The 23,691-nt window shown below is 44.8% G+C and overlaps 1 protein-coding gene across 2 annotated transcripts; it reads right to left on the bottom strand.

The window, feature by feature from the left end:
- Positions 1-4,064: 4,064 nt before the first annotated feature.
- LOC101155059 (sodium/hydrogen exchanger 9B2-like) lies at positions 4,065-19,361 on the bottom strand. Of its 2 annotated transcripts, XM_023948844.1 has the most exons (14): positions 19,268-19,361; positions 9,315-9,431; positions 8,714-8,816; positions 8,283-8,453; positions 8,012-8,154; positions 6,555-6,682; positions 6,403-6,484; positions 6,170-6,263; positions 5,994-6,100; positions 5,766-5,915; positions 5,590-5,698; positions 5,340-5,476; positions 4,873-5,047; positions 4,065-4,358 (listed from the first exon to the last, which is right to left on the bottom strand). In XM_023948844.1, the coding sequence occupies exons 2-14, from the start codon at positions 9,324-9,326 to the stop codon at positions 4,273-4,275; spliced, it is 1,497 nt and encodes a 498-aa protein (XP_023804612.1). In that variant the 5' UTR covers positions 9,327-9,431; positions 19,268-19,361; the 3' UTR covers positions 4,065-4,272. The 2 variants fall into 2 exon arrangements, with proteins under 2 accessions (XP_023804612.1, XP_023804613.1); XM_023948845.1 differs by lacking the exon at positions 8,283-8,453.
- Positions 19,362-23,691: the final 4,330 nt, after the last annotated feature.

The raw sequence follows: 23,691 nt of genomic DNA on the forward strand, positions 1-23,691 counted from the left end.
GATCACTCAGCAGTTCTTGTTAATAATGTCATTATTTACTGACTATGGTAGATATTTTAACTATTTAGCTGGTGTCAGTATTTGACATACAGACAGCAGGAAAACAGCTGCACTTTATCAAATCATAAATAAACTATAGATCATTTTTTATGGACTGATGTTTTTTGGTTTTTTACTGTTGGTGTTGCACAAAATTAGGGAAATGCCAAATATTTTTGGAGTAATCCCACTGATGAGTTCTATGGTTTAGTTTTTAATATTTTATAAGACCTAAAAATAATATTCACAGCAATTTGTTTTTTATCCAATCCCTCTGATGTGTTTCACAAAGACACACACAGAACGACACACACCAAGAAATTATTGCTAAAATGATGCAGGAGTCCAGCTCTGAAAAATGATAAAGGAGCAAAGAAAACTGAAAGACGTGATTTGTTATTTCTTATTATTAATTTTTCCAGGATTTGTTTGTTTTGTTCTGCAGCATCTTCATATTTGTATGATTTTGACAGAATATATTTTAATGGAGAGAAAATGTTAGGTACCGGGGCCAGGGCGGCTTGTTTTGTTTCAGTTCACTTCCGGTTTTATTTTGACATTTCCGGTTACTGGTCCCTCATCACACTTGTTGTCTTTACGTTCATTCATTGTTCGCACCTGGTTACGCACCTGTTTCCCATTCACTGTTGTGTATATATTCTGTGTGTTGTCCGGCACTTATCGCCGGATCGTTTTGATTACTACTTCGAGTTCGATTAGAATTAAATCTTCGGTAAACCTACCTTCTGGCGTCCTGCGCTTGTGTCCTAACACCCACCCTGACAGAAAAATATTAAATGTTATTTAAGGTTTAACTTGATTTATTCTGGATTAATATTCCTGTTTTTATTGATATTTATGTTCAAAAAGTTCAGTATTAAAGGTTTAATAGTTTAATTTTAGTGAGTTCAGTAAATGTTCATCTTGTTCAGCCCAAAACCTAGTGTGTTCTGGATTTAGGCCCCCAGTGGGACTGAATTTGACCCCCCTCCCCCCTCCCTCCCTAATACGAGTCTAGAAAATGCATGCATGTTGTGTAAAATGTTAAATAAAGACAGAAACACAAAAGGATGCATCACATGTGTGTGTGGGTGTGTGTGTGTGTGTGGGTGTGTGTGTGTGTGTGTGTGTGTGTATGTGTGGAACTGGTGTGGTACCTCTACACCGAGAACTTTGATGAAGAACCTCCTCACGGTTCTGGTGAGCAGAACAAACCCCACATACAGCCCTGAGTCCAGAGAACCCTGAATCCAGAGAGCCCTGAATCCAGAGAGCCCTGAGTCCAGAGAGCCCTAAGTCCAGAGAGCCCTGAGTCCAGAGAACCCTGAATCCAGAGAACCCTGAATCCAGAGAGCCCTGAGTCCAGAGAACTTTGCAGACTGAGGGAACCGTGACTCAGCGTCACACTGAGTCCACTTAGATCCTCAGATCAACCAGTAAATGGCAGTATTTCCACCTGGAGGCTGGACTCTGGAACCAAAACGCCTCGTTGGTTCTGCAGAACCATCTGATGGTGCTAACCTCAGACCACTTCCCTGAACGTCTCATGGAATCCAGAGAGCCCTGAGTCCAGAGAGCCCTGAGTCCAGAGAGCCCTGAGTCCAGAGAGCCCTGAGTCCAGAGAACCCTGAATCCAGAGAACCCTGAGTCCAGAGAACTTTGCAGACTGAGGGAACCGTGACTCAGCGTCACACTGAGTCCACTGAGATCCTCAGATCAACCAGTAAATGGCAGTATTTCCACCTGGAGGCTGGACTCTGGAACCAAAACGCCTCGTTGGTTCTGCAGAACCATCTGATGGAGCTAACCTCAGACCACTTCCCTGAACGTCTCATGGAATCCAGAGAGCCATGAGTCCAGAGAGCCATGAGTCCAGAGAGCCCTGAGTCCAGAGAGCCCTGAGTCCAGAGAGCCCTGAGTCCAGAGAGCCCTGAGTCCAGAGAGCCCTGAGTCCAGAGAACTTTGACTCCAGAGAGCCCTGAGTCCAGAGAGCCCTGAGTCCAGAGAGCCCTGAGTCCAGAGAACCCTGAATCCAGAGAACCCTGAGTCCAGAGAGCCCTGAGTCCAGAGAACCCTGAATCCAGAGAACCCTGAATCCAGAGAGCCCTGAGTCCAGAGAGCCCTGAGTCCAGAGAACCCTGAATCCAGAGAACCCTGAGTCCAGAGAGCCCTGAGTCCAGAGAACCCTGAATCCAGAGAACCCTGAATCCAGAGAGCCCTGAGTCCAGAGAGCCCTGAGTCCAGAGAACCCTGAATCCAGAGAACCCTGAGTCCAGAGAGCCCTGAGTCCAGAGAACCCTGAATCCAGAGAACCCTGAGTCCAGAGAGCCCTGAGTCCAGAGAGCCCTGAGTCCAGAGAGCCCTGAGTCCAGAGAACCCTGAATCCAGAGAACCCTGAGTCCAGAGAGCCCTGAGTCCAGAGAACCCTGAATCCAGAGAACCCTGAGTCCAGAGAGCCCTGAGTCCAGAGAACCCTGAATCCAGAGAACCCTGAATCCAGAGAGCCCTGAGTCCAGAGAGCCCTGAGTCCAGAGAACCCTGAATCCAGAGAACCCTGAGTCCAGAGAGCCCTGAGTCCAGAGAACCCTGAATCCAGAGAACCCTGAATCCAGAGAGCCCTGAGTCCAGAGAGCCCTGAGTCCAGAGAACCCTGAATCCAGAGAACCCTGAGTCCAGAGAGCCCTGAGTCCAGAGAACCCTGAATCCAGAGAACCCTGAGTCCAGAGAGCCCTGAGTCCAGAGAGCCCTGAGTCCAGAGAGCCCTGAGTCCAGAGAACCCTGAATCCAGAGAACCCTGAGTCCAGAGAGCCCTGAGTCCAGAGAACCCTGAATCCAGAGAACCCTGAGTCCAGAGAGCCCTGAGTCCAGAGAACCCTGAGTCCAGAGAGCCCTGAGTCCAAAGAACCCTGAATCCAGAGAACCCTGAATCCAGAGAACCCTGAGTCCAGAGAACCCTGAATCCAGAGAACCCTGAATCCAGAGAACCCTGAGTCCAGAGAGCCCTGAGTCCAGAGAACTTTGCAGAGTGAGGGAACCTTGACTCAGCGTCACACTGAGTCCACTTAGATCCTCAGATCAACCAGTAGATGGCAGTATTTCCACCTGGAGGCTGGACTCTGGAACCAAAACGCCTCGTTGGTTCTGCAGAACCATCTGATGGAGCTAACCTCAGACCACTTCCTTGAACGTCTTATGGAATCCAGAGAGCCATGAGTCCAGAGAAAGATTTGGTTCCTGAAGTGTTGATCATGAAAAGGACTCTTTTCATTCTCATCCAGGCGTCTCTCCTTCCGTTAGAGACTCCCTCAGATGAAAACTGTTTTTGTTCTGGTGAGATTTAACATTTAATTTAAGATCAAATCAGTGTTTCTGAGGATTTCTTTAATTAAATCAAGAAGGTCAGGACTAGATGAAAACCTGCCGTTTGAATCTGCTCTCAGTTGTGGGGCGGGCGGGCGGGGCCATAGTATCCAAGCTCCGCCCCTTTCTGATCATCCACTGTCAGACCAACAGATCCATGAACGTCTCTGTTTTCCTGGTCTGAGCTGGAATCTGGATCAGAACTGGATCATGGATGGATCTGATATTGCTGGTCTTTCTGTTGAACTGCTGGTGTTAGGATGGGGGTGTGAGGGGCTGTAAGCTAGTGGGGGAGTGGGTAAACAGATGGATGATGGGAAGGGGGGCTTGCTTGGCGCCTACAGCCCCGCCCACAACTCAGAGGTGAATTTCTATTGAAATCCTGCTGCTCTTCAGAAACTATGTCCTAGAAAAGGACAGGTTTTTGGATTTAGGCTAAAATGGGATGATCATCATCATCGTCATCATCATTACCATCATTGTCATCATCATTATACTGGGAACACTTTGGAAACAGACCAGAAGACGATCAGAGGGCTGTAAGGACAGGTGGTGTCCTTGTGCGACTCAGAGACTTTGACCTTTATCCCACTACAGTGGAGTGTAGAACTGGAACCAGGACAGGATCCCAGCTGAGGAACCATCAACACAGAGGGAGAACACACTTTGGACCAGCTGGATTTCAGCTCCTTTGATCTTTACTTCAAACCCAACACCAAAACAAACCATGCTTTTGTTTGAAACCAGAACCAGAACCTTGTCAGATCTGTAACATTTGGACTAGAGGACCAAAGCAAAGACAGACGTCCCTCATCCTTCATCCAAACGCCGCGTCATGGCGGGAACGCAGCGCCGCCGCTCCTCCATGGAGCTTCACAGCCTGCTCTCGGGGATCCTGCTGTCCTTCTCTTGGACGGGTTCTGTGGGACCAGAAGGTCCGGCTTCCCCGTCGGCCTCGTCTGCACAGATTCACAACAGAAGAGTTGGACGGGACAGACGGAGAAACAACATTTTGACACTGAGGACATCTCTGTGGTTCTGGAGTTCAGAACCTGCTGGGTTCATGAAGACTAAACTGATGAATGTTCTGGACCGAACTCATCCCAGATGGTGTCTGAGGTCGGGTTCTCTCCAGGACAGACCTCACTTTGCAGACTGAGGGAACCGTGACTCAGCGTCACACTGAGTCCACTTAGATCCTCAGATCAACCAGTAAATGGCAGTATTTCCACCTGGAGGCTGGACTCTGGAACCAAAACGCCTCGTTGGTTCTGCAGAACCATCTGATGGTGCTAAAGTCAGACCACTTCCTTGAACGTCTCATGGGTTTTCAGGTCAGGGGAAGCCAGCAAGTTTATAATGAAGAGTGAGGATGACTACGGGGGGATGTGCAGCTTCATCAAACCTCAGCAGGAAACCCAAATCCAGCAGGTGGAGATGTTTAGGCTGAGCTCCACCCACAGGAGGACTGACCTTTGATGTGACGGGCCAGGAGGCGTGGTCCTGCCAGTCCGATACCGAGGGCACCGATGGGGGCGGTGGTCAGGATGGCCAACACCGCCAAGGTCAGCACGTCCAAACCAAACTTGATCAGAGTCTCGTCCCCCTCCTCCCTTGCCATGTCCAACGCCTTGGAGCCGATGGCGGCCTGGAGACGAGGAAACGGAACCATCAAACCCTCTGAAGGCGACTTCAGTGAACCTGCGGGGGAGGGGGGGGGGTGTCACGGGGCTCTGATGGTTCTACGGTTGGACTGATGTCTGCTGTTGTTGTCAGCTCTGATGGTTTCTGATCTTTACGTTCTTCTGGTGGTGAGGATCCACACCCACAGAACACAGCAGAGGAACACAGATCACACTCCAGTTCTCCAGGGGGGGGGCTGTATGCCTGGACCAGACAGCCCCTAACCCATCTGAAGCCTCCTCCTGCTGGAACCTCACCTGCACGGTGGCCTTCGGCAGCCAGGCCACAGCGATGAAGAGTTTCTCCTTGAGGTTGAATCCGGCGTGATGGACCAGCAGGAAGGTGACGAACAGACGGACCAGCAGACCCAGACTGATGCAGGCCACGCCCAGACCTGAACGGGTCAGAGTTCGGGGAGGGTGAGGGGGGGGGGGGGGGACCAAGCTGGTGTTTCGTGAAGTTCTGGGGTTCTGATGGACACCCTGACACCTCCGTGGTTCCTCTTACCCACAGTGCTGGGGCTGAGGGTGGAGATGGTGATTTCAGCTCCGATCAGACCGAACAGAAGAGGCTGGAACAGGTCCCAGGACCGACCCACCATGGCAGCCACCGGAGCCTGGAATGGACCTTCATGTTAGCGTGGGCAGTGGGCCGGTGGTCTGGTGGGATGGGGGTCCTCGTACCTTTTCACTTTTCCAGCCCAGAGCAGCACAGAAGGAGTGGACCAACGTACAGAGACTGCCGGCTCCAGAGAACCCGACCACGTGACTGAAGAAGACGGAAAACACCGACAGACCCAACAGCATGAGGGTCCTCCCCAAAACCAGGTCCTCCTGCGGGCAGCAGAGCTACGGTCAGACATGTGACGTCATCGGGGGGAGGAGTGAGACCACCACGGCGAGCCGTCCCACCTGGTCATTGCTTGGAAACAAACACAGGAAGAAGCCCACAACCAGGCCGGAGATGACCCCTCCCACCACCTCCAGCAGGCCTTGGAGGATGGTCATCCACGTGGAACCTGCAGCACAGCACGCTCTCATGAGGGGGAGGGTCCACGGCGGCTGTGGGGGGCAGGAGAGAGTCTCACCTGTGGAGAAGGCGATTCCCAGGCAGGTGGAGAAGCCGGTGATGGCGAGGATGCCGTCCAAGCTGCCGGCTGCCATCAGCAGCGTGGGGATGCCCTTAAAGAGACGGTTCCGGACAGTTCCGAGTGAGTCATGGAGTCATGGACACTTCATCAGGAGAACCCCCCCCCATTACGACAGTATTACAAGTTCAACGGGACGCCCCCTGCTGGCAAGAAGCAGGTCTGCAGGTTACCTTCTCCACTCCCAGTCCTTCTCTCTGCAGAAGCAACATTGATGGAACCACAACCGCCGGAGACACCGCGGACAGAACGAAGCTACAAGACAGCAGAACCTGCAGGTGAGGAACACGTTCCACAGGTTCCTGCCACAGAACCACTCTGTTACCCCAGGATAAAGGCCCACGTCCATGGAAGACCCAACAGGAAGTGAGAAACCACGGCCACGACGGACGCCTCCACTGTACAAGGACCCACCGCAACACGGACACACACCGCCTTCAGACGCTGCAGGGCCTGCACACACACACAGAAACACACAGTCAGTGTGAGTCCCTCAAACACCACATGTACACTGACCCAAAATATAAACGCAACACTTTTATTATTGCTCCCATTTTTTATGGTATGTGAAACATTTTCCACATACACAAAATAACCAGTTCTCTGAAATATTGTTCACAAATATGTCTAAATCTGTGATAGTGAGCACTTCTCCTTTGCCAAGACAATCCATCCCACCTCACAGGTGTGCCATATCAAGATGCTGATTAGACAGCATGATTATTGAACAGGTGTGCCTTAGACTGGCCTTACACTGGTTAAAGGCCACTATGAAATCTTCAGTTTTGTTTTATTGAGGGGGTCAGGGGACTCAGACTCAACCAGTCAGTATCTGGTGTGACCACAATTTGCCTCATGAAGTGCAACACATCTCCTTTGCATAGAGTTGATCAGGTTGTCTATTGTGGCCTGTGGAATGTTGGTCCACTCTTCTTCAATGGCTGTGCGAAGTTGCTGGATATTGGCAGGAACTGGAACACGCTGTCCTATACGCCGATCCAGAGCATCCCAAACATGCTCAATGGGTGATGTGTCCGGTGAGTATGCTGGCCATGCAAGTACTGGGATGTTTTCAGCTTCCAAGAATTGTGTACAGATCCTTGCAACATGGGGCCGTGCATTATCATGAGGCAACATGAGGTGATGTTGTTGGATGTACGGCACAACAATGGGCCCCAGGATCTCGTCACGGTATCTCTGTGCATTCAAAATGCCATCAATGAAATGCACCTGTGTTCCTCGCCCATGACATACGCCTGCCCATACCATAACCCCACCATCACCATGGGCTACTCGATCCGTCTTAGGGAAACTCATCTGCATGTTCGTTGTCCTCATCGAGGTCTCGACCTCACTCCATTTGCCCGACTTGAGTGGGCAAATGCTCACATGCCATGGCGTCTGGCACGTTGGAGAGGTGTTCTCTTCACGGATGAATCCCGGTTTACACTGTTCAGGGCAGATGGCAGACAGCGTGTGTGGCGTCGTGTGGGTGAGCGGTTTTCTGATGTCAATGTTGTGGATCGATACAATACCAGATTAATCAAAGTGAACACCTGAAGGTCAAATAAGTTAATGGCTGTTACATTTGCTCTCGCCTTGCACATTTTGGCTTAGTTTGACAAGCTCTAGATACTTATTTCAGAGAACTGGTTATTTTGTGTATGTGGAAAATGTTTCACATCTTTGACTTCATACCATAAAAAATGGGAGCAATGACAAAAGTGTTGCGTTTATATTTTTGGTCAGTGTATGTTCGTGGACTGAGATTGGTCGACGCACTGAGGGGTCCAGTCCGAGTCCGGCTCTGGTCAGGATGACGGACAGGGCGATGTTCCTTAGAGCCGCAGACCAACGAGTGTCGATGAAGACCGCCGTGGTTATGTAGGGAACATTACGCAACAGCAGCCCAGCCAGGAGCATGCCTGCACACACACATGCACAGATACACACACACAAACATGACCACACACACACAGACGTCTGGAGTCAGTTGGTACGGTCTGCCATCAGTCTGCATCCAGCATCAAAGGGTTCATTTGCTGGACTGTACCAAGCAGTGGAGGGAAGGGGGGCAGTGTTGGCAGTTGGATCATTCCCACCAGCTTGCCCCCCAGCACAGAACAGATGAAGAGGATGATGATGCCAAACAGGTTCCCCCCAGGCAGGCACTCCCTTCCAGTGATGGACCAGACCCCCCCGAACAGCAGAGCAAACAGACAGGCTGCAAAGAGACGGGACAGATTCCTATACACAGACCTCCTGCTCCATAAGCTCCACCTCCTCTGTGTTCTCCAAAGTTCTCTTTCCATCTTTTAATCAATCTTCTGGAAACGGTCACACAAGTCCTCGTCTGGCCTTCGTTTGAAGCCTAACCCACCTCCTCCTCCACCTCTTCCTCCTCCTCCTCCTCCTAGGTTTCAGGTTCATCATGATGCCTTTCTTTCTGTTATCTACTCATTTGGGGGGACCGCTCTTCTGTACCTTTGGTGATGAGGAGGTTGAGGAGCCCCCGCGGTCGTGGACATCTGCTCCTCAAAGTGGCACAAGGCCCACAGCAGGAGGAAGAGGAGCGTGGCGCCTTTATCTGGTGGAACAGAGAACACAGAGACGGAAATGTTCAACCTGAAGGAGAACCAGAACACCAACAACAAGACCCCCCCACCACACTGGGTTCTGATCCATGAATGTCACAGGAATCACAGAAGCAGGAGCCCGAGAACCTCTGAAAATACCAAACTCCTGACTCTGACCATCATTTGCACAGAGGTCACAATGAGGTTAAACAAAGGTCACGCAGAGGTCACAATGAGGTTACACATAGGTTACACAGAGGTCACAATGAGGTCACGCAGAGGTCATGCAAAGGTCACAATGAGGTTACACAGAGGTCACAATGAGTTCACAATGATCTCACAATGAGGTTACACAGAGGTCATGCAGAGGTCACAATGAAGTCACGCAGAGGTCGGATGATGCTGCCCCCTAGTGGGCTGAGTGTGAAAGACAGAACAGTCAGGAGGTCTGATGCCGCCCAGGAACGTTCTATAAGAACCCGAACACGCAGACAGTCGTCTTTACTCACCGAGGAGATCATCTCCACTGCAGAACCGCTGGAAGACGGGAGAACGTATTTAGAGGTCAAAGGTCAACGAGAGCACAGGGGAGGTGGAGGGTCTCTGGAGGTTCTCCTTCTCACTTCCTGCTCCTCAACAGTAGACAAAACCAGAAAAGATCAAAGAGGTTCTGCTGCTGGAACCTCTTTGATCTTCAGATGATCATATGATTGATCATTGGGGGGGGGTTAGGTTCCTGTGAGATGAAGACTGAGGAAGACGAGATGAAGAGTCAGAGTGTCGGAAGGCAGACTGAGGAGGAAAAGGAGGAGGGGGTTCAACTCCACACAAAGTTACACAGTCTACAGACACACAACTCCACATAAAGTCACACACTCTGCAGACACACAACTCCACACAAAGTTACACAGTCTACAGACACACAACTCCACATAAAGTCACACAGTCTGTAGACACACAACTCCACACAAAGTTACACAGTCTACAGAGACACAACTCCACATAAAGTCACACAGTCTGTAGAAACACAACTCCACACAAAGTTACACAGTCTGCAGCAGGGGTCACCAACCCTGTGCCCGCGGGCGCACTGGCGCACTTGTTTCAACAAACAACCACGGCATGTCTGTCAATGACAACAATATCAATTCTGAGATAAAGGTAGACAAAAAAACAAATATGAAAACAAATATAACTTAAAAAATAATCAATAAATGTAAGGCTCTATAGCAAAAGTAAAAATAGATCAAATAAATTACACAATGTCTGGGCGTTCTTATGATTCATGTAATGTAAAGATTTAGAGATTAGGTTGAGACGGTTGAGTAATCAATTAATGTGAGGTTTCACCTTTAAGAATTTACAAGTATGAATTAAAGCCGCAAGCGGCGTTGTATGGCCCGCAGACGCAACCCGCCTTCCACGCCCAACTCTATGCACTACCGCGGCCCTCTCCGCCCTCACCGCCCACAAATTAAAAGCTAATCAAGGCTGGATTTGCTCATAATGCTAACTATGCTAACTATGCTAATGTGACTAAAAGTCCTAGCATAGCGATCAGCATAATCAACTCTCTCAGAAAAACACATTTCCTAAAATGCTAATTATGCTAACTATGCTAGCTATGCTAATGTGCCTAAATGAGCTAGCATTGCGATTAGCATCATCAACTGACTCCAAAAAACACATTTCCTAAAATGCTAATTATGCTAACTATACTAGCTATGCTAATGTGGCTAAAAGTGCTAGCATAGCAATCAGCATCATCAACTGACTCAGAAAAACACATTACCTAAAATGCTAATTATGCTAACTATGCTAACTATGCTAATGTGGCTAAAAGTGCTAGCATAGCAATCAGCATCTTCAACTGACTCAGAAAAACACATTACCTAAAATGCTAATTATGCTAACTATGCTAGCTATGCTAACATAGCTAAAAGTGCTAGCATAGCGATCAGCATCATCAACTGACTCAAAAAAACACATTTCCTAAAAGGCTAATTATGCTAACTATGCTAGCTATACTAATGTGGCTAAAATTGCTAGCATAGCGATCAGCATCATCAACTGACTCAGAAAAACACATTCCTCCATTGGTGAGAGTTATATGTCATAAGTTGCTAAAAAGCCCACTTTTTCCAAAATGGCGGCTTTTCTGTTGATTTTATCTCCATAGCAACCATTTTATGTTTTGGTCCCCTCGGGAGGACGAACAGATTGACGTCAGTTTCGGACAAATCGGTAAAAGTAAACTTTTTGTCGTCCTTAGCAACAGTGGTTTTATGCTAACCACGCCCACATTCCTTATATGTCCATATCCAGTGTTTTTCAATGTATTCAGTTTCAGGCATTAATGCATGCATTCAATTTTCACTGTATTGTATTGAAATGCATGGGAGTTATAACAGTGCGCCACTTTGCTAGCTTGCCACGCGCACGCCGTTCAAAATCTACAACTTCTAATTCCAACATTTTTTACACAGTAGCTTGCCATTGATGCCCAAAAAGTTTTGAGACGATCGAAGAAAATTCCAACGACAAGTTTACGTTTGAATCTGGTGGTTAAGGTGTTTTTTATAGAAATTCAAGATGGCCGCCTTTTCCCGAGGTCAAAGGTCGACGAAACTCCAAAGGTGATTGTAGACTTACGCTAGGGACATGCGAGTCAAATTTCGTGAAAATCGCTCATAAAAAAGTTCATTTTTCCATATCGTGTAAAAACGCGAAAAACTCAAAATGGCAGATTTTGGCACAAAATGGCCGCCAAACCGTAGGTCGTGTGGCCATCACGTAATGATTTCAAAACTTTGTTTGGATATACCCGACAAAGTTATCTGGGTTTCGTTAGCCGATTCTTAAAAATAAAATCCGAAAAAAAATTTTTTTGCCGAGTCAGCACTTTTTTTTGCGACGGTTTTTTGTTTACCACGGCCACATTCCTTTATTGATTTTGTCGTATGTGACATTGTTTTGTTCAGTGTGGGCCAGGGTATCGCATATTTCAGTTTCAGGCTATTCCGATAAAATATGTGCGAGCTAGCTAAAATGGCGACGGTTGCGAATTCGCCACGCGCACGCGTTTCAAATTCTACAACTTCTAATTCCAACATTTTGTCCACAGTAGCTTGCCATTGATGCCTGAGAAGTTTCAAAAAGATCGATAAAAATCCCTAGGACGAGTTTTCGTTTGTATACGTTACTAAAGGTGCTTTTTTATGAAAATTCAAGATGGCCGCCCCTTCCCAAGGTCAAAGGTCAACAAAACTTCTTTGGTAGTTGTAGAATCGTGTTTGTGGCATGTGTATGAAATTTCGTGAAAATCGCTTTAACAAAAGTGTAGTTTTCCCATATTGTCAAAAAACACGAATATCGCCATTTCTCTGAGTTCGCCACAAAATGGCCGCCAAGCCGTAGGTCGTGTGGGCATCCCATAATGATTTCATAACTTCTTTGGGATATCTCCAACACGCGTGTTTTGGTTTCGTAACTGTATTTCAAAATTTTTTTTTTTGGCCCCATAAGCGATTTTCGGCCCATTCATTTTTTTTACGGGATCGCTCGCCGTGATGTCATCGACTTCGGGGGGGTGGCGTTCTCTTTGCCAAAAATTCATTTTCAATTTATCCCAGGTGTGTGCCAATTTTGGTGAGTTTTCGGGTATGTGGCGGGGGTCAAAATTAAGCTCAAAGACGCCGTTATAGGACAAGAAGAATAATAATAATAATTAAAGCCGCAAGCGGCGTTGTATGGCCCGCAGACGCAACCCGCCTTCCACGCCCAACTCTACGCACCACCGCTGACCTCACCGCCCTCACAGCCCGCAAATTAAAAGCTAGTCAAGGCTGGATTTGCTAATTATGCTAACAATGCTAACTATGCTAATGTGGCTAAAAGTGCTAGCATTGCAATCAGCATCATCAACTAACTCAGAAAAACACATTACCTAAAATGCTAATTATGCTAACTATGCTAGCTATGCTAATGTGGCTAAAAGTGCTAGCATAGCGATTAGCATCATCAACTGACTCAGAAAAACCCATTACCTAAAATGCTAATTGTGCTAACTATGCTAGCTATGCTAATGTGGCTAAAATTGCTAGCATAGCGATCAGCATAATCAACTGACTCAGAAAAACACAATACCTGAAATGCTAATTATGCTAACTATGCTAGTTATGCTAACATAGCTTAAAGTGCTAGCATAGCGATTAGCATCATCAACTGACTCAGAAAAACACATTCCTCCATTGGCGAGAGCTACATGTCATAAGTTGATAAAAAACCCACTTTTTCCAAAATGGCGGCTTTTCTGTTGATTTTATCTCCATAGCAACCATTTTATGTTTTGGTCCTCTCTGGAGGACGAACAGATTGACGTCAGTTTCGGACAAATCGGTAAAAGTAAACTTTTTGTTGTCCTTAGCAACAGTGGTTTTATGCTAACCACGCCCACATTCCTTATATGTCCATATCCAGTGTTTTTCAATGTATTCTGTTTCAGGCATTAATGCATGCATTCAATTTTCACTGTATTGTATTGAAATGCATGGGAGTTATAACAGTGCGCCACTTTGCTAGCTCGCCACGCGCACGCCGTTCAAAATCTACAACTTTTAATTCCAACATTTTTTCCACAGTACCTTACCATTGATGCCCAAAAAGTTTCGACCCAATCGATGAAAATTCCAACGACAAGTTTACGTTTGAATCTGGTGGTAAAGGTGTTTTTTATAAAAAATTCAAGATGGCCGCCTTTTCCCGAGGTCAAAGGTCGACGAAACTCCAGAGGTGATTGTAGGCTTACGCTAGGGACATGTGCGTCAAATTTCGTGAAAATCGCTCGAAAAAAAGTTCATTTTTCCATATTGTGTAAAAACGCGAAAAACTCAAAATGGCAGATTTTGGCACAAAATGGCCGCCAAACCGTAGGTCGTGTCGCCATCACGTAATGATTTCAAAACTTTCTTTGGATATACCCGACAAAGTTATCTGGGTTTCGCTAGCCGATTCATAAAAATAAAATCCGAAAAAAAGTTTTTTTGCCGAGTCAGCACTTTTTTTTGCGATCGTTTTTTGTTTACCACGGCCACATTCCTTCATCGATTTTGTCATATGTGACATCGTTTTGTTCAGTGTGGGCCAGGGTATCGCATATTTCAGTTTCAGGCTATTCCGATAAAATATGTGCGAGCTAGCTAAAATGGCGACGGTTGCGAATTCGCCACGCGCACGCGTTTCAAATTCTACAACTTCTAATTCCAACATTTTGTCCACAGTAGCTTGCCATTGATGCCCGAGAAGTTTCAAAAAGATCGCTAAAAATCCCTAGGACGAGTTTTCGTTTGTATACGTTTCTAAAGGTGCTTTTTTATGAAAATTCAAGCTGGCCGACCCTTCCCAAGGTCAAAGGTCAACCAAACTTCTTTGGTTATTGTAGAATCAGGGTCTTGGCATGTGTGTGCAATTTCGTGAAAATCGCTTAAGCAAAAGTGTCGTTTTCCCATATTGTCAAAAAACACGAAAATCGCCATTTCTCCGAGTTCGCCACAAAATGGCCGCCAAGCCGTAGGTCGTGTGGCCATCCCATAATGATTTCAAAACTTCTTTGGGATATCTCCAACACGCGTGTTTTGGTTTCATAGCTCTATTTCGAAATATTTTTTTTTGGCCCCATAAACAGATTTCGGCCCATTCATTTTTTTTACGGGAACGCTCGCTGTGATGTCATCAATTTCGGGGGGGTGACGTTGTCTTTGCCAAAAATTCATTTTCAATTTATCCTAGGTGTGTGCCAATTTTGGTGAGTTTTCGGGTATGTGGTGGGGGTCAAATTTGAGCTCAACGGATCCGTTAGAAAGAAGAATAATAATAAACATTCGAAAAACAATATAGAAGTTTTTGCGGTTAGGATTTCCTATGTATTTCAATGCGGCCTGTTTTTTACTATGGGCTGGGCAAGTCTTTTTGGCTTTAAACCCTTCTTTTGAGGGCTTTTTGGGGCTTTTTCGGGTTTTTGTCGTCATTTTTGCGACTACAATTTTGACGTTTGTGCGTTGGTGTTGTGCGTGTGTGTGTGAATTTTTGTTGCGTTACACAATTGTCGTGTCGTTGTGTGCTTTGGGCGACTTTTGACCCCATTTTTTGGCGTTTTGACGCGTTTTTTTGACGTTTTGGACCTTTTTGAGTGTTCGACCCTCGTACCAGTTACAATATGGTCCTTGCAGTCTATGACTGCTGCGGGCCATAATAATGAAACGAAGCAGAAACAATATAGAAGTTTTTGCAGTCAGGTGGCCTATGTATTTCAATGCGGCCTGTCTTTTACTATAGGCTGGGCATGTCTTTTGGGCTTTATACCTGTCTTTTGAGGGCTTTTTGGGGCTTTTTTGTGCTTTTGTCGTCATTTTTGCGACTACAATTTTTACGTTTTTGCGTTGGTGTTGTGCGTGTGTGTGTGTATTTTTGTTGCGTTACACAATTGTCGTGTCGTTTTGTGCTTTGGGGGACTTTTGACCCCATTTTTTGGCGTTTTGACGCGTTTTTTTGACGTTTTGGACCTTTTTGAGTGTTCGACCCTTGTACCAGTTACAATATGGTCCTTGCAGTCTATGACTGCTGCGGGCCATAATAAAATGCTTTGAAATTACAATCAGTGCATTAATCAGAAAGTCCAGATTTTTGTCAATTAACTGTAATCGAATTTTAATTGTATTTCAATTTAAAGGGTTAATGATGATATTTTTGGATTTGAGCCAATTATGAAAAGAAGACCAAAACTCTTTTTCATGAAAATATTCAAAGAAAAGATGTTCCACAGTTTCTACATCATTTCCACAAAAGACACAAAGATCACTATCCCAGTTAAAGCGAGAATGTAAAAAAAATAATTTGAAGGGTGAATATTATTTAACTGGAATGCTCCAAAAATAGCACTGCTCATATAGCAAATCAAAAATATTGTGGCGATCTGGGGGTTAGCCCAGCCTTCAGCTTCTAAGACTCATGGGAAGTGGGGAATCTCGGTTGTGTTAAATCGCTCACCATAAGTGAGGGAGCTGTGAGCAGAAGTGAAGTTAATGCTGTTTGGCTGGTGTTGGGGATGTACAAAATAAACAGACAGATATGATTGTCTGCTAACTTATGTGATTGTCTTTTTCGACAAACCGGGGTTGTGCTTTGCATGGGGCACGGGTAGCAGATTCGGACATGTGCAGTGGAGCTGCTTCTAAGTAAGAGGATAGTGAATCAAGACTTGAGCGCAACAGTACCGGCCTGGATAGTAGAGGGTGGTGATTTAGTGCTTGCTATTGGTAATTGATGCACTTTAGCTCCGCTATCGTGAAATATATGGCAGAGTATGGAACGCCCTGAAACTTGCGAATCGGCGTTTCTGCCTTTGAGAAAGAGGCGCGTTTGTCTGTGAGGAGGAGAAGGGGAGTGGTAGTGGCCAAAGGTTGCGAGGTGAAAAGTCGCATGGAGACCATTGCGCAACACCTGGATCATTGAGTGGCTTAAATTACTCAGCTCCTTCTAATAACGTCATTATTTACTAAATATTGTGGACATTTTTAATACTTGTCTGTATTTTCCATATAAACGTGGTTACTTATAGATAAAGAAAGCAGGTAATGCAGGCAGGAAAACAGCTGCACTTTTTAGACCATAAATAAACTATAGATCATTTGTTTATAAAAGTATTGAGGATTTTGGAGGATTTTTAATGTTGGTGTTGCACAAAATTAGAAAAATGCCAAATATCTTTGGAGTAATCCCAGGGATGAGTTCTGTAATTTAGTTTTTATTGTTTGATGAGACCTAAACAGGATTTTCACAAAAGCAGGTTTTTAAATAATCAAATCCCTCTGATATGTTTCACAAAGGTTTTTTTTTTTTGGGGGGGGGGGGCTTGGAGGTTTTTGGAGGTGGGAGCTAGCATAACCTGCTTTCTGGAATACCCCCCAGGTCATGCTAGCTCCCACGGGAAGTTTGAGGTTAAGGAAGTTGATAACCTCAGCTTTCGGTCCCAGAAATGGAGGTATGTTTCAGGGTATGTCTAGTTGCAATAGCAACTCATGCTCTGAACATAACCTGTTCTGGAGTAGGTTTAGTTGAAGGTTAGTTTGTTTTCAGAGCGGTGAAGCAGCATGGCGTGTCCTTTTGAAGATGATTTAGTGGATGAAGAAGCTCCGATGATACTTTTTCCACCATGAGAGGGTGATAAGACCACGAATGGATGTTGGAAAAATAAACTTTTTACTTTGATCTAACTTAATTATTTGCTTCAGTTAAGGTAAATCATTTGTTTGTTAAGTCAGTTTAAAAATAAGACATAGTTATCAGACATTTATTTTGCTTTCATTCAAATTAATTCAATTAAGTAGGTGTAACTTTGGTGCTGCTGTTAAATGCACCGCAAGGGATTGTGGGATACTATTCCCTTTGCCTGTCTGGACGGATTTGGGTTTAAGTGTGGGTTTTTGACCAAATGTGTTTAGTTGTTTAGCTGTTTTACTGTGTTTTGCCGAGTTATTTTGACCTACTATGCTTAAGTCTCTGCACCATGAGGGAGAGGAAGAGAGAGAATGATGAGTTTATATAGCACCACTACAGACTAATTGTATGAAGATAATGTCGAAAAATTCCTAAATGAATGTTTGCGCTAAATATACATTGTTTTGTTCTTTTTATTGTTATAAAAATGAGGATCTGCCGGCTCAAACTTAGACATATGAAAGTTCAAGAAATATAATTCATTAAGATGGAAAAAATATTACTTGAATTGGAATAATATGACATTTAGTTAAATAAATATGTAAATTTGAGTTGTATTAACAAGTGTTGAGTTTTTTAGATGTGAGAAATTAGGTTGAATAAATTTAACTCAATTATTTGTTACCAATAGAACTAATTCATTTAAGTTGGTAAATTTTGATAAGTTATATATATATATATATATATATATATATATATATATATATATATATATATATATATATATATATATATATATATATATATATATATATATATATATATATCCACATTCACCACAAGCTGTTGTGGTGGATGTGGCAGTGCCAAGCGATGGGAACATCAGGAAGAAGGAACATGAGAAACTGGAGAAATACCAGGGACTCAGAGAAGAACTGGAGAAAGCATGGAAAGTGAAGGTGACAGTGGTACCTGTGGTAATTGGAGCACTCGGGGCAGTAACCCCCAAGCTGGAGGAGTGGCTGCAACAAATACCTGGAAAGACCTCAGACCTCTCAGTCCAGAAAAGCGCAGTGCTAGGAACAGCTAAGATACTGCGCAGGACCCTCAAGCTCCCAGGCCTCTGGTAGAGGACCCGAGCTTGGAGGAGAAACCACCCGCGGAGGGTGAGAGGGGCGTTTTTTTTTTTTTTGTTTTTTTTTTATATATATATATGCATCACATGAAAATGGAAATAAGATCAGAAACTCGTGCGTTTACTTTGTCTGTTCTTTTTCTCCAAGCAGAAACTCTTTCTTTTGCTGATGATTCAGCCGTACTACTTTTTTGATGGACGTATAATCTTCATACGCCGTCATTAATCTCAGACTCCGTCTCACTGAAGTATAGCGCTCTCTTTTATTCTCCACGCGTTTCCATGGTGACTCCGGAAATCGGCGATCCATTGAGAATGTCTTTATGTACTTGAAGTGCACGTGCATTAACCCAGGGTTACAAAATCGAGCGTAATTACACCATCTCATATCCGGTCTTTTGGAACCGACATACCCAGAGTAAGCAAGTTCAGGCGGATTTCAGCCAGAGTTCAGGCTTGAAGTCAGGCTAGTTTAAACATGCTTCCTGGAATACCCCCCTGTTGTGTTGTTGTTGTTTGTTTGTCGTTTTGATCTTTAACACGTTTGGAGCGATTTGACCTTCAGGGCCACTGTACTGATCCACTTCTCTCCACAGAGCTGGATGGACGAAGGAGGTTCTGGACGGGTCTCAGACCTCTGTGAGCTCTGTGATGTAGCCCAGCAGCCCGCTCTGTGGTTCTGGACGGCTCAGCACCAAAACACAAATGTGGACCGACTTGAACGACAAACTCAGAAGGAACCAAAGAACAGAACCACACGGGAACCGTGGTTCCCCTCACTGGACTCTGTGGACACCCAAGAACCCAGCAGAGCAGGGTCCACTCACACCACCACCAATCAGAACCCCCATGAGAACGGGAACAGCAGAGGTTCTGGTTGGCACTCATGTTTGGATCGGATCTCATTGTTGGTTCTGTTCTCACAGAACCCTGAACAGGATGAGAACAGAACCAACTGAGTTGCATGTGTGTTGTTGTGTGTCTGTGTGTCATGTTGTGTCTCTGTGTTGTGAGTCTGTGTGTCATGTTGTGTCTCTGTGTCGTGTTGTGAGTCTGTGTGTCATGTTGTGTCTCTGTGTTGCGAGTCCGTGTGTGTGATTGTGTGTGACTCACCCCGCCGTTCTCCCCCGTGGCGTCCGGCTGGCTCCTGCGTGGCAGCACGGTGATCTCTTTCTCCTCCTGGTCTTCTTGAACTTTACTCCCTCTCTTTACCACAGTGTGTGTGTGTGTATGCGTGTGTGCGTGCACAAAAGAGAGAGAGGATGGTGAGTTAAGGTTTGCCCTTTGCTCTTTTTGGTGCAGCCAAACCGCCACCGTGAACCCGACGCCTAAAATAAACTTTGATTCATCAGAATTGAAGTTAGACTTCAGTTTCTGAGACGGACCGGTTCCTACAGACCTAAAACAAGATCATTAAAACATTTACACGATTCTGTTCCACGAATAGAACCCAGTTTCCGGTTCCACGGCTGACTTGATTCTTTTGGACATAAACTGGGTTCCAGCTGCTAAAACCCACAAAAACCGGATTTCTGAAGATTAGAAAACTAGAGAATCTGCCTAAATTCTGAGGGACATGAATGTTTGAAACAGTTTCACCGACTGATCATCAAAGCAGCTGCAGGTTCCACACATGTCCTGCAGCTGGCTCAGCCTGGCTCAGTCTGGTTCAGTCTGGCTCAGTCTGGTTCAGCCTGGTTCAGTCAGATTCAGCCTGGTCCAGTCTGGTTGAGTCAGGTTCAGCCTGGTTCAGTCAGGTTCAGCCTGGTTCAGTCTGACTCAGTCTGGTTGAGTCAGGTTCAGCCTGGTTCAGTCTGGTTTAGTCTGATTCAGTCTGGCTCCGTCTGGTTCAGTCAAGTAACAGCCTGGTTCAATCTGGTTCAATCTTGCTCAGTTTGGTTCAGCCTGGTTCAGTTTGGCTCAGTCAGGTTCAGTCTGGCTCCACCTGGTTCAGTCTGGCTCAGTCTGGTTCTGTCTGGCTCCATCTGGTTCAGTCAGGTTCAGCCTGGTTCAGCCTGGTTCAGTCTGGCTCAGTCTGGTTCAGTCTGGCTCCGTCTGGTTCAGTCAGGTTCAGCCTGGTTCAGTCTGGTTCAGTCTGACTCAGTTCGGGTCAGTCTGGTTTAGTCTGTTTGAGTCAGGTTCAGCCTGATTCAGTTTGGTTCAGTCTGGTTCTATGTGGGGAGACTTCAGACTCTATCCAGAAGACCATCACTGACCCCCCCAGAGTCAGGCTAAACCACTAAAGTTCCTCTCTAAGGAGGCGGTTCCCAGAGTGCCGGTTCTGAACAGAACCACAGAACGTCTGATGGAAGGAGAAAATGTTCTGGAAGAGATGCACCAGCCAAAGAGACGACGTGGACCTCAGAGGATCATCTAAAGCAGGGGTCACCAACCCTGTGCCCGCGGGCGCCAGAGCACCCCTTGTGGCGCCCGCAGGGAATGCACACAATTTTTTTTTTTTTTCTTTAATTTTTTTCTAATTGAAGCAAATATTTAACAAACAACCACGGCATGTCTGTCAATGACAACAATATCAATTCTGAGATAAAGGTAGACAAAAAAACAAATATGAAAACAAATATAACTTAAAAAATAATCAATAAATGTAAGAAATAGTAAAAATAGATCAAATAAATTACACAATGTCTGGGCGTTCTTATGATTCATGTAATGTAAAGATTTAGAGATTAGGTTGAGACGGTTGAGTAATCCATTAATGTGAGGTTTCACCTTTAAGAATTTACAAGTATGAATAAAATGCTTTGAAATTACAATCAGTGCATTAATCAGAAAGTCCAGATTTTTGTCAATTAACTGTAATCGAATTTTAATTGTATTCCAATTTAAAGGGTTAATGATGATATTTTTGGATTTGAGCCAATTATGAAAAGAAGACCAAAACTCTTTTTCATGAAAATATTCAAAGAAAAGATGTTCCACAGTTTCTACATCATTTCCACAAAAGACACAAAGATCACTATCCCAGTTAAAGCGAGAATGTAAAAAAAATAATTTGAAGGGTGAATATTATTTAACTGGAATGCTCCAAAAATAGCACTGCTCATATAGCAAATCAAAAATATTGTGGCGATCTGGGGGTTAGCCCAGCCTTCAGCTTCTAAGACTCATGGGAAGTGGGGAATCTCGGTTGTGTTAAATCGCTCACCATAAGTGAGGGAGCTGTGAGCAGAAGTGAAGTTAATGCTGTTTGGCTGGTGTTGGGGATGTACAAAATAAACAGACAGATATGATTGTCTGCTAACTTATGTGATTGTCGTTTTTGACAAACCGGGGTTGTGCTTTGCATGGGGCACGGGTAGCAGATTCTGACATGTGCAGTGGAGCTGCTTCTAAGTAAGAGGATAGTGAATCAAGACTTGAGTGCAACAGTACCGGCCTGGATAGTAGAGGGTGGTGATTTAGTGCTTGCTATTGGTAATTGATGCACGTTAGTTCTGCTATCGTGAAATATATGGCAGAGTATGGAACGCCCTGAAACTTGCGAATCGGCGTTTCTGCCTTTGAAAAAGAGACGCGTGTGTCTGTGAGGAGGAGAAGGGGAGTGGTAGTGGCCAAAGGTTGCGAGGTGAAAAGTCGCATGGAGACCATTGCGCAACACCTGGATCATTGAGTGGCTTAAATTACTCAGCTCCTTCTAATAACGTCATTCTTTACTAAATATTGTGGACATTTTTAATAATTGTCTGTATTTTCCATATAAATTTATTTTTACGGTTGTTTAGTTGGTGATAGTTACTTATAAATAAAGAAAGCCAGGAATGCAGGCAGGAAAACAGCTGCACTTTTTAGACCATAAATAAACTATAGATCATTTGTTTATAAAAGTATTGAGGATTTTGGAGGATTTTTAATGTTGGTGTTGCACAAAATTAGAAAAATGCCAAATATCTTTGGAGTAATCCCGGGGATGAGTTCTGTAATTTAGTTTTTATTGTTTGATGAGACCTAAACATGATTTTCACAATAGCAGGTTTTTAAATAATCAAATCCCTCTGATATGTTTCACAAAGACACACACAGGACCAAAGACACACACAGGGCCAAAGACACACACAGGGCCAAAGACACACACAGGGCCAAAGACACACACAGGACCAAAGACACACACGGGACCAAAGACACACACAGGACCAAAGACACACACGGGACCAAAGACACACACAGGACCAAAGACACACACAGGACCGAAGACTTTCACAGAACATCACACACCAAGAAGAAATTAACTTATTGCAGAAAATGATGTCAGGAGTTGAGCCCTAAGAAAATGACAAAAGAGTAAAGAAAACAGAATAATTTGATTTATTATTTCTAATTATTAAAATTTCCTGGCTTTATTTGTTCATATTTGCATAATTTTGACAGGATATATTTATTATTCTGGATTAATATTCCTGTATGTTTTTATTTACATTTATGTTTGAAAAGTTAAAATTAAGTTAAAGTTTGAAAGGTTTAAAAGTTTAGCTTTAGTGTGTTCAATAAATGTTTATCTTGTTGGCTGCAACCTAAAGTGTGTTTTGGATTCAGGCCCCCTCTGCAACTGATTTTGACCCCCCTGTAATACGAGTATAGAAAATTCATGCATGTCTTTGTGTGTAAAATGAGCAAATAAAAAAAGGGCACACAAAAGGGAGTCCTTAAATTGTGTCTTTTTTTTTCTCAAAAAGGTTGGTGACCCCTGCCCTAGAGGGTAATGGAGAGGAATGGACGCATCATAAAGGGGAGCCCAGGTGTGTCCTGCATTTCCCTTGAGGCTTGAAAAACTTCCTCTTAGGACGTCATGAAAATGGAACGTACCATTGTTGTGCTTATGGTAAGTGTATCGTGAAGTCTTTGAATGTAACACACTTATGATGTTTGCATGGCTATGCGGTACTTTGTCCTTATGCCACACTCTAAAGTAAAGTACAAATGCTGCATCATGCATGTAGTGTGCACGTGATATATATGTGCCAGTAGGACGCCCGTAGGAATGTGACGCCAACTGCACTTAGATTGCTTAATTTCCTAAATTAGGTAATTTAAGCTTTGTCCTTTTATTCTTTGCAGACAGCCCGTATCCACCCATAAGGGTAGTTTGTTTCTAAGACCAAAATAGTTTGTGGAAGATAGTTACTCATTCTAGTTTAGGGGTCATCCAGCACCCATGAAAGTCATTGAAAACAGGCCTGACTTGCTCACACAGAGCCGTGACTTCTACCCCAACAAGCACATTGGGATGAACTGGAACAGGAACAGGGCCGCCTTGTTCAGCATCAGCGTCGGATCTCGACAGTGCTCTGCAGAATGAATGGAGCTAGAACAGACGAACCTGCGCTATACTTAAATGCAGTTCCACGATGATGTCATGAACACGGCTCTTCCAATACCTCTGTCCATATATCACTTGAGTTGGGTTCAGATCAGAGAAGTACTTTTTGTTCTTTCAAAGCAGCGATTGGGTCAGTTACAGTTCACATGCTGAATAACAACTAAAGAATATTCCATGACCGCAGGACTGCGTGAGTGTGTAC

The sequence above is a fragment of the Oryzias latipes genome, chromosome 18 (genome assembly GCF_002234675.1).
Source record: "Oryzias latipes chromosome 18, ASM223467v1".
NCBI lineage: Eukaryota > Metazoa > Chordata > Actinopteri > Beloniformes > Adrianichthyidae > Oryzias > Oryzias latipes.